Source organism: Zea mays, chromosome 10 (genome assembly GCF_902167145.1).
Source record: "Zea mays cultivar B73 chromosome 10, Zm-B73-REFERENCE-NAM-5.0, whole genome shotgun sequence".
NCBI lineage: Eukaryota > Viridiplantae > Streptophyta > Magnoliopsida > Poales > Poaceae > Zea > Zea mays.
The window spans coordinates 97,322,527-97,333,973 of NC_050105.1; the positions used below are offsets into that span (position 1 = coordinate 97,322,527).

Here is an 11,447-nt window from a genome sequence, read left to right on the forward strand (position 1 = left end):
CCACATTGATTGAGCAACTCATAGCAAGGAGAACTATCTTTCGCACTCCGAATTATTTCTAGCACTAACCCCGGGCATAGTGCATGTTCAAAGTTTATAATTTTCAGGTTTCACCTATTCACGCCCTCTAGGTGACTTTCACTTGTTCTTGATCCACATCAATTGAGAACAAGTGACCAACAGTCCCCATTGCAATCAGTGCTCAGGAGAAGATGAAGGCAACATGGAGGACTTTCAGGACTTTGATGAGTTCTAGATTAGATTAGTGGCAAACCCCCAGTCAGCTGCCTATGAAGGTCTTATCATACTGTGTTTCATTCAACACTTTGATTATGACTTAAGTTAATGACTTTGTGGATGTTTTGGACATCGTGATGTAATAAAGTACTTATTTTCGCTATTATTTGAGCAATGTGTGATGATGTCTAGTTATGTAATCGCTGTGTATGTGAATCTCTGATCCTGACACGTACATGGTTCACATTCAGTTTACCTTCTAAAACTGGGTGTGACATAAGTGGTATCAAAGCCTTGTTGTAGGATCGCTAATCTAGACTAGAATGGTCGCTCTAAGGACTATAGACCCTTATTCTCACCTTGACCCTTGGTGTCACTTCAAAAGTTGGTCATCTCGACCAATTCTATGTTATACTACTACGTATATAGTCACCTTGCAAAAAAATTATCTTATTCTGCTTATGGTTTAGGTTTACTTGCTGGTCATATAGTTATGTTCTTACTCTTATGCTTATGACATCTTTTGTAGATGGCTCGTCTTAGATGCAGTGCACGTAAGTCGGTGATCCCTTTCCTGCCCTCTCGCCTTGTGGAGCGTCCACTACGCCGCACGATGTTAGGACAGTCGTGCCACCTAGAGAGACTACACCACCTCCCGCGTGAGGAGTAGGAGCGCTGACGTTAGGAGAGGGAGCAGCAAGACTCTTCCCCCTCGCCTCAGCAGGAGCTGGAGTCTAGGAGGCATCCCTCCTTTATGCCCCAACTAGAGGTGCCCCTGCACCACCACAAGGCACCCCGGCTGCTGGAGGATACCTTGATGGAGACGACGACGATGGTAGTTCGAGCCACAACATGAAGCCTTCGGAGGAGCAGGAGCCGGAAGGATGGGTCACCCAACCCATCACTCGTGATGCCGCTTGCGGTTGTCATTTCCACGACGCTCTCGACACCTTGTTGTGTCGGACCTTCAACCGACACACTTGGTCGATCGAGTACCATTGTGTAGTCTACCAGCACAGTCGTGGGTTATACCCAGACCAATGGGAGGCTACCTGCCTGGTGCATCATCCGGATGATCATCTCCGAGGTGGAGAGGCCTACTCAGAGCATCATTCTATCACTGAGCGGGTCACTGCTGAGGCAGCCATGCAGGATGCTGCATGGCGTGCACTTTTGTAGTACTGTTTGTTGTTCAGTAGGGTGGCTAACGGTCTCGACCTGAAGTACTACCCCCGTCGTTCGACTGACAGTCCCAGAGGTGTGATTGTCTCACCTGTTGGTGAAGGCAATCCTAGATTGAACAACATGGTCAACCTGCCGGCCATTGTGGTTTTGTTAGTGGAGAAGTGAGAATGAGAAGAGAAACCAGAGCGAGTGAAGAACACGGTTGCAAGAGGGTGGTTTATTTAAAGAGGCCAAGGGGTGACCCTTCAGCTCATGTCCATACAATGAATAGTCGCAAGGACTTCAATAGTCGTGTAAATTTTCAAGAAAAGGAGCGAGTTACTGACACCCATCAGTGTAACATGGCACCAGGGAGGAGTAATACCAACCGCATAGGTGCATTACTACCCCCTGTCATGTCAAGTTACTATTTTGAGACAAGACAACATACACACCAATTGGGCGCACCCATTGGGTGTACAAACAAGATTTTTTGGGATTTTCTGAAGCAACATGATCCATAAGATATCAACAGGATTACAAAATGACAAACTCAAGATCGGTCAAACTAGAGTTAGCCGAACTTCTATCAACCGAAACCCAGTCAGTGGTCACATTAAAAGCCCTCGCTGAATGCCATCCAGCCGGACTTCTAGCGACTCGGTCTCAGTTGACCAGATTTCAGTCAGCTAGGCCTCAGCCAGTGCAGGTTCAGTTGGGCAAATGTCAGTCGTATACGATCCTTATAATAAACCAGAGTTTTCTAAAAATAGATTGTGAAGACCTTTGAGTTGATTAGTACTCAAATCAATTCAAAGCTCAGGGGCTAGGTGCACCCAATGGATACAAGGACGAAAAGAAAATGCTGAACTCAAAAGCAGACCTTAAAGAGCTTTGAGTTGATTGATACTCAAATTAATTCAAAGCTCAGGGGCAACACCCAGTTCACCCAATGGATACAAGGACGAAAAGAAAATGTTGAACTAAAAAGCAGACCATGAAGACCTTTGAATTGATTGATACTCAAATCAATTCAAAGCTCAGGGGCTACACCCATTGGGTGGCCCGTGATACAATGCACCCAATGGATACGGGAATGGAACAAATCTGCCTTCAAAAAGCTTGTAAGAAACAAATGACATCGTTTCTCCTCAGATTCTCGAGCCAACTACTCTCAAAAGTTGGCTTGAGCCTCGGGGCTTGTGGGGGATAGATATCCCCCGGGTCCTCATGAACACTAAAACGTATCACGGGCCACCTGATTGGCCTCCCATTGGGTCGTCCTACAAGATGGGCCAACAAGTTATAGCCGGGTTAGGCGAGCCTGATCTAGGAAGACAAATACCTACGTCCGATTTAGGCGCTACTGAAGCACTAATATCTCGGGTGGTGCAGTTATAAGCACTTGAGGAGCTAAGCATTCAACGATAACTCAGATGAGAAGATGATCAAGACTCTGGATATATAGGACTGCAAGATGCGATAAAGAAGGAGCTAAGCGAAGTAGATATTGATCACAACTTGTAAAGGGATAACTCTCTGGACGTGTATATAAGGCCGAGAGGGGACCCCTACAACATCATCTCACCCCATCCTCATCAACAACAACCGAGCAATCGCAAAGCTCACTTGTAATCCTCATACCTCAGAAACCAATACATAGCCACAACAGGAAGTAGGGTGTTACACAATTCAAAGCAACCTGAACCTGTATAAACCTTTGAGCAATATCGATGTGCTTCCACACGTACCATCGAGTCCCAATCAATGACGTTGTCCTACCCAAAAGCATCACGTGGGTAACCCGTGGTGCACAGTCTAGTCACAAACACCTACACCTAAGGAGGTCATTTATGGATTAAAACAAGCCTCCAGATAGTGGTACATCAAGTTTGATCAGACTATCAGAAAGTTAAAATGAAAAACATGGGAGAAGCCTCTTATGTTATAGAAATAGAAATTCACAGAGATAGACATAAGGGAGTATTAGGACTCTCAGAAGTCATACCTAGAAAATGTACTGAAGAGGTACAATATGCATCGATGTAAGGCCATGCCTGCACCAATAGTCAAGGGTGATAAGTTTGGGAGTCATCAGTGTCCTCAGAATTAGTGTCAGAAAGATCAGATGAAGTCAATTCCATATGTTTCTACTATCGGGAGCATTATGTATGCTCGAATATATATTCGCCCTGATTTAGAATTTACTACCTGGATGCTTGGGAGATATCATATCAACCCAGACATAGAACACTGTAAAGCAGTTTAGAAGACTCTAAGGTACCTGCAAGGTACTAAAAGGTCTCATGCTAACATACAGAAGATCTGGTTACCTACAAATAGTTGGCTATGTAGATGCTGACTGAGGAGGTTGTAAAGATACACCAAAGTCTACTTTGGGGTATGTACACTCTCTGGGGGGAGTTATTTTTTTGGAATAGGTGCAAACAATAAGTGAAAGCATCGTCGACAATGCACGTTGAGTTTGTAGGCATGTATGAGGCAAATGGGCACACAATATAGATGAAGAAATTCATACCTTGATTAAGAGTGGTTGATAGCATAGAAAAACCACTAAGAATTTACTGCGATAACGAGCCAACAATATTTTACTCCTATAACAAGCCAAGTGGTGCTGCCAAGTTCATTGACATTTGGTGTTATTTTGTTAAAGAGAAGATTCAGGATCAAACCATAAAAGTTGAGCACAACAATAGATAGCAGACGTTAGCGGATTCGCTCACAAAAGACCTTCTACCCAACATGTTAAGACAACATGTAGCCGACATGGGTTTAAGGGAGTGCCTATGACCTTAAATCACATAGGCTACAGATTGCAACTTAGTAAAATATCTTTTTGTTCTGAAGCAGGGGAGCATGTTGTAGTCAATGAGTGCGGTGATACTTAATCGATAATTATCACACATGGTCTCTATGTGTAAACTTATCAAGGGATTGAATCCAGAAAAGTTGAGTATAAGGAATATAGAGAACAAAGGGGAGATTGTTGGGTGTGTTCTCTACAGCCGGTCATCAGTGGCTAGATTGGGCTTAACCCAATTGTCCATCTCCTTAATTGAGCCTTTGATTCGGAGGGCCCACGCTAACCATAGTTGGAGCCCCGGTCACACGACTCTATATAAATGATTAAGGGATCATAAGAAAGCTAACACTAGTACTCGTCTGAAACCCTAATCCCACAGAGAGGCCCCATCGCCTAGGCGCCGGAGTGACTGGAAGCACGACAATCAATGGCGGTTCGGATCTCAGTGCCTGTTGTTCCTCTAGAGGGCAATGGAGGTGCCGCCGCCGCTGACGGCCATGCTCCACCAACACCAAGTCAGGACGCGTCAACACAACGAAGGTATGTCCCATATTCCTCTCAATTGAATAGATCTAGTCGTCATCGAGGATTTCTAGTTACGGATTGTTATCCTAGAGACTTAAGGAACAATCATAGAGGGTGTTTGAATGCACTATATCTAATAGTTAGTGGCTAAAATTAGTTGGAGACATCAAAGCAATTAGCTATTTTTAATAAATTAGTTAACAATTAGCTAGCTATTTTTTAGTTAGAGCAACTCCAGTAGTTCTCTAAAAGACTTCCTAAATCAATAATTTAGGTAGTTAACATGAAAACTATTCTCCAACAATTCTCTAAATGAACTTTCTAAATTTAACAACTTGTCATCTAACCTCATTTTCTCTCTACATTTGACAACCATTTAACAACTCCCTAAACAAAAATGTTGACTGCATTATATAGTTTTTGTGACTTATTTTTTATGTGGATAAATACAAAACAAAATTACAACATATATTTAGAGAACTATTGGAGAACTCACATTTTTTTACTCTAAAAGCCATTTAGCAACTTCTTAAATCTGTGATTTAGAGAGCTAAAATTTACATAACTATTGGAGTTGCTCTTAGCTAATTTCACTAGCAATTTTTTAGCTAGCTAATTTCACTAGCAATTTTTTAGCCAACTAACTATTAACTCTAGTGTATTCAAACATCACCTTATCCACCATAGAATCAGACAAACGGGCCCACATTTATAAAAAAAATCAAGGGATGGATGTTAGCGCAATAAACGAGTTGAAGCTGGAACGGACGCTTCTCCTCCCTCGCTTTCCGGTGCTGAGCGTGCATCGGCAGAGCTGACTGTGACTGGTGAACTGAAGGAAAGGGGAGGAGAAGGGGAGGGAAGCTTTGGGCGGGAGAGGAAGCCTAGCAGCAACAGTAGGCAGTAGCAGGGTTGACCGGAGGGGCAGTGGAGTCTGGAGAGTAACCCAACAACCCCCTCCTCCCCTCCCCTTCTGTCTTATTGCCACCTCTCCACGTCTCCACCAAACAAGGCAACAAGGGAGAAGTAGATCTGCATCTGCGAGAGGAGGCAGCGGGGGTGGTGATGATGGAGAGCCAGCCGCTGCAGGCCCCGACGGCCACGGCTCCGGCCCCCGGATCTGCGGAGCCAGCCGGAGCTCCGCCGGCCGTCGTAAGCGCCGCTTCCTAGCTCCCTTCCTTGCTCTTCCTTTATTTCTTGCTTGCTTGCTGTGCCATTCTTCGCCTGGGATCCAGTTCAGCTCACTGCTTGGCCACCGAATCCGGATCATGTCATTCTTGCAGACCCCCGGCAAGGAGTTCACGCGCACCTGCAAGGGCCTCGTCGTCGTGCTCATCGGAGGATACGTGCTGCTCCAGCTCCTCCCTTCGTCACTCAACTACCTCGCCATCATCCCCTCCAAGTACGTGCCTGCCCACGAATCTCAAAAGAAACAGCTTTTACCGGCAGAGTGGTGGTGGTTCCCCAGGACATTCCTTTGACTTGTGTCTGCGCCTTGCAGGACAATCCCCTATGTATGGACCGTCTTTACCGCTGGTTACATCGAGCAAGTCCTCCCAGGGGTGAGCTCAATTTTCTCCTGATTTGCTGTCTCCTTTGTTTCTTTGATTCAAAGTTTGGGTCGAACATCGTGACTTGAAACACTTGTGAGATCTTATATTGTAGGCACACAAGGCCAAACTGCAGAATTTGGTGGCCCGGTGCAAAATGCATAGTTAGGCCCTACGTTTAAGAAATGGCAGTGGCTAAATTGTTCACCTTTTCCCTATACAATGCATACTTCTTGAAAGCATTATACCAGGCAGTAATAATGTTAAAAGAACAAGGAATTAGGATAGCACTTTCGAAATGAAATCTTTAAAGTTTATCTTCATACTGACATAATCTTTTGCAAAAGTAAAAATTGAACTATAGACATTAAATTCATGCTCAACAACAAACAATGTTGCCCGTGTATTTGATTAGTTGCATTCACAGACCCCTGGCATTGTAGCCTGCACCTCGAGAGTAAAATAGATGGATACTACCAGAACAGAATCACTTTAGGAAAAACGCGTAGTACTTCATCCCAGAAAGGTTTTAATGAGGTATGGTCAGAGTTAAAAGTGGAGTAATTAATTCTTACGATGATTGGCAAAAGAAATTTGCAGCAGCAAATCAACAATGATTGAATGGGAGTGCAGAGAGAGTACTAAGATAGCCATGTGGACTTACTCAGAAGGAACAGCTACATCTTTGCAACATGCAAGTCACTTATGTCTAATTTGCCAAGTATATGGAAAAAGTATTCCCCCCCCTTTTTTTTGGGGGGGGGGGGGGTGCGCTATCGCTTCACATCACCACATGATCTTGCTAGCACATTGCCATTTTGTAAGAACCCCCAAAATTAAACGTTTAAGCTGAAAAAAACATATGCTGTGAAAATTTGCTTTGGAATAGTAAAATTGTCATGTGCTTATTCCATATTATGCTCCAAAATTCGAGAGACAAGGAGTGGCATTTCTCTGACAGCATAAAGTGGTCTTCTTTGTTATGTTCTTAATGATAACAAACATAAATTTTGCTTCTACAGGCCATTGGCAGTTCTCTTGGTCTTCTCTTTTGTGGAAAGGACATTGAACCAGCATGGGGCCGCAAGGAATTCTTGAAGTTCATTATTTTGATCAACTCCATCTGTGGCATTCTTGCATTTTGCTTTGCTATTGGACTCTACTACGTCACTGGAAAGGAGAGCTTCCTGTAAGTTTGAATACATGCAATCTGTCAGATGTGCCTAATTACTCATTATCTGGCACTGCTCTTAGCTCTGTTTGATGTGCTTACTTCCCTTGCCTTCATCAAGTGTCAAAATGGTCAATTGATGTGCTTGTGTTGACATCTGCTCCTAACGAATAAGATCATACTCTTAGGTCTGCCAGTAAGAACTGCAGACTAACTAGCTGATATCAAACAGTTACTCTTCTTTTCCTAATTAAAATATCTGTAGTTTAGACAGGTTTATACCACACGATCATTCTTAGCTGTTTTTGCATCATTCGCGCTACTAGGTTACATGGTAACATACTGCTTCCTGAGAAAATAAGGTTACTGTCTGAGCACATTACCTGACCTTCCTATGCCATGACATGCAGTGTCACACCACTTTCTGGTTTCCACGGTTGCCTTGCTGGCTTTCTTGTGGCCCTGAAGCAACTCTTACCAAACCTTGAGCTTCCTATGTGCTTTTTCTGGAAAATAAAGGCAAAGGTATACCAAATATCCATTTGTAATCCTACAGCTGTACTATACTTATTGTACAAGTATACTTATTCCGAGGACGCTTAGAAGCTACTTGATGCTGAGTTGTCGTATCTCTTTGTTTGTCTCTTGCTGCTGCAGTGGATGCCATTCTTTGTTGTATGTTTCTCAAGTATCATGGCCTTCATCGTGCCTGATTCCATTAACTTCCTGCCAACTTTGGTGTCCGGGATGTACGTTAGCTGGCTTTACCTGAGATACTTCCAAAGGAACCCACTGACTGGACTTAAGGGTGATCCCAGTGATGACTTTTCCTTCCCCAGTTTATTCCCAGCTGCCATGAGGTACTTTTAATGTTCTTTTTTTTTTTACTTTTTACATCAGTAAACTGTTATGGTCGCTAGATCGGTGAGGGACTGGAGAGGGGTATCGGTGGGCAGGAACACCGGCCGGGGGCCCAGATGTTATGGTCGCTAGATCGGTGAGGGACTGGAGAGGGGTATCGGTGGGCAGGAACACCGGCCGGGGGCCTCTGCCCACGGCCGAGCAAGAGGAGGGTTTTCCCTTCTAATTCTTGCCTACTTTATTTCTCATCCATTGATTACATAAATAGGCCAGCTGGCCGCCCCTATCTAGCTAGAGATCCTTATCTCCTAAAAACTCTCAACAAACTACTAACTGATAACCTTCCTAGATAATCTCAACTATTCTCCTAAATAATCTCAACTAATCTTCTAATCTTATCTCTAACTATCCTTATCTAATCCCCCTTGAGGGCCCATGGCTGCTGCCACCGCAGCCCCTCCGTGGGCCTCCTTAGGCCCTGACACTACACCCCTCCTGGACAAGCAGCTCGCCCTCGAGCTGCCACATAACGGGTGCTCAAAGACCGAGTCTACTTGACCCAAAACCAAACACCTAGAAGACAAGCCTTTTACATCTCGACTTATCTTATTATTCCGAATCTGATTTTTTTACCCCATAAGATAAGGCGGACACGCACGTGTGCAGCCACCTGGATCCCATGGACGCCATCTGCACGAAAGGGGAGCACATGGATGGGCACTTGGAATAGGTCGCAACAATAACCAGCGGAGGCGCCCTCGTGGCGGCCGGTAGCGGAATGTGGTGGCACTAAATAGTGCGCCCTTGTTGATGACGATGTGAGTGCCTTCCCTACCGCCGCTGCCGTAGAGTTGAAGTCTGTCACCCGCTGGACACGTATCATGCTCGCACTTGGAGATAGCGGCCTGGTGCCACTGCTGATGGCCGTCTAACAGGGTGAGGTCGCACCCACGTGTGTCGAGGTCAACCGTCACCAAGGCTGCCTCGAGCATCTGCCGGCGCATCTCCCGCACTTCCTGTCGTGCAAGGAAGCCACGAGCAGCAGCTTGTATGCCCACAGCCGCCGACGTCCGGAGCCGTGCGGACAACGCCAGCTGGTGTTGCTCATGTTGCACTGCTGCCTTGATTTGCAGCAGCCCTTGCTCAACCTTCTGGAGCGTGGCTTGCATCTTTGTGAGATCAGCCCTTATGTTGGTCCACAAATCTCCCATCGATGGAGCTGGTGATTGCTGAGTCGTGGTTGCCCCTAGTGGCGTCGCCCATGGGGACAGAGACGTCGTCAACGAAAATGATGTGATGAAATTTGGCATTGTCCCTGGGGATGAGCACGCCGGCGTCCAGGATGTGGTGACAAAATTGGCAGGCGATGCTGCCCATGGAGATAGGGACGCCGGTTGCCAGGATGGCGTGACGAAGGTGGCATGCGGCGCGGCCCATGGAGATGGGGACGTCGGTTGCCAGGACGGCGTGACGAAGGTGACATGCGGCGTTGCCCATGGAGATGGGGACGCCGATTGCCAGGATGATGCCGCGAAATTGGCAGCAGAAGCCATGGGATCAGATCGAAACCCAAGCTAGCCGATACCAGATGTTATGGTCGCTAGATCGGTGAGGGACTGGAGAGGGGTATCGGTGGGCAGGAACACCGGCCGGGGGCCTCTGCCCACGGCCGAGCAAGAGGAGGGTTTTCCCTTCTAATTCTTGCCTACTTTATTTCTCATCCATTGATTACATAAATAGGCCAGCTGGCCGCCCCTATCTAGCTAGAGATCCTTATCTCCTAAAAACTCTCAACAAACTACTAACTGATAACCTTCCTAGATAATCTCAACTATTCTCCTAAATAATCTCAACTAATCTTCTAATCTTATCTCTAACTATCCTTATCTAATCCCCTTTGAGGGCCCATGGCTGCTGCCACCGCAGCCCCTCCGTGGGCCTCCTTAGGCCCTGACATAAACACTCACTACTGGTCTCACTTTTGATATCATTCGCTGCTTTTGTTTTGCCTGCAGACCAGTTACGGACCCTGTGGCCAACCTGTTTGATAGGCTGTTGTGTGCAAGGTCCAGGCCTTTGGAAGTCGCCCTCCCGATATCAGATCCTACCAAGGCTTCAAGAAGAAGGTATGCACACCGTCTTTTAGTTAGGATTTAGATAAGGTGGTATCCTTATGCTATAGCAGCCATATTTGCTGCTGGCACTTCGCTTTTATCGGGATGGTAATTCTTAGAGACTTGATTGAGGCATCTAGACACAATTATCCAAGTGCTCATAGAGCTAACACCACAAAAGTAGTGTTAAACTACTGTACAAAGGCAGCTGGAGACCAAAACTGTGTTATCGAGAAATATCTGGAGTCTCAGAAACAACTCTTGGTATCGCTTTTTTACGAGCTGACTAATTCCATCTCAATCGTTATTTCCAGGGAGCGTGGCGAGAGGGTTCTTGAGGAAAGGTTGGCGGCTGACAATGCTGGTGACACAGAGGCCTCGCCTCGTGGCCATGGCACCGCGGAAGACTGAGAACTTTCTTGTGACCATCAGCTCCTCTTATAGGAGCCATGGCTTTGCTCCCTCCAGCGTTTATAGCTCTGCACTTTTGTCTTCTGGAGATGGAGCTATTCAGTTCACAGCGAACGAATAATACGATGTTCTTAGTTTCTCTTTTTTTCCGCTTCTTTGTCTGCGAGGATTTATTGGTTAAATTGTGTACTAGTCAATTGTTATGGTACAGCGAAAAAGAGAGAAGAGGGTGATGGCATTTGCAGCGAGGTGTTGAGATTCCGTTGTAGCCATGCATTTGCAGCCGATTGTTTGGTACTGGTCAAAGTTCTGTAGTAGTCATATACTCTGCTTAAAATATAGAAAGAAGAATGGCTTCGTCAGTATCAGATGTTGAGATATATATTTCTTTTCTTTTAGTGACGTGATTTAAGCCGACAACCGGTTTCACATAAGATAAGAAATCGATGCCTTGAATTTATGAGGTATAATCAAGAGTGAGTAAATGTTGTTGCGAACAAACTGTTTCCTGTTTTATCTGACAATAAGAACTCTGATTTGCAGCTGGGGTTTAGAAGTGGCTCTCGAGATGGAGCCCCTGTTGCCTTTGA

General features: G+C 45.5%; 1 protein-coding gene across 2 annotated transcripts; it reads left to right on the plus strand.

Moving 5' to 3' along the window:
• The first annotated feature begins 5,447 nt into the window (after positions 1 to 5,447).
• On the plus strand, positions 5,448 to 11,237 carry LOC100192037 (uncharacterized). 2 transcript variants are annotated; one of them, NM_001137460.1, is given in 8 exon segments: positions 5,536 to 5,902; positions 6,034 to 6,152; positions 6,252 to 6,312; positions 7,323 to 7,489; positions 7,882 to 7,996; positions 8,129 to 8,331; positions 10,348 to 10,458; positions 10,761 to 11,220. In NM_001137460.1, coding segments are annotated over 8 exon segments (960 nt in total). In that variant the 5' UTR covers positions 5,536 to 5,815; the 3' UTR covers positions 10,858 to 11,220.
• The last annotated feature ends 210 nt before the right edge of the window (positions 11,238 to 11,447 follow it).

Bases quoted from the DNA above. Each gene is read 5' to 3' on its own strand.
- LOC100192037 (XM_008663122.3), top strand. From the start codon at position 5,816: ATGATGGAGAGCCAGCCGCTGCAGGCCCCGACGGCCACGGCTCCGGCC. The intron at 6,313-7,322 runs GTGAGCTCAATT...TTGCTTCTACAG, and splicing joins TCGAGCAAGTCCTCCCAGGG to GCCATTGGCAGTTCTCTTGG. The intron at 8,332-10,760 runs GTACTTTTAATG...CGTTATTTCCAG, and splicing joins TTATTCCCAGCTGCCATGAG to GGAGCGTGGCGAGAGGGTTC.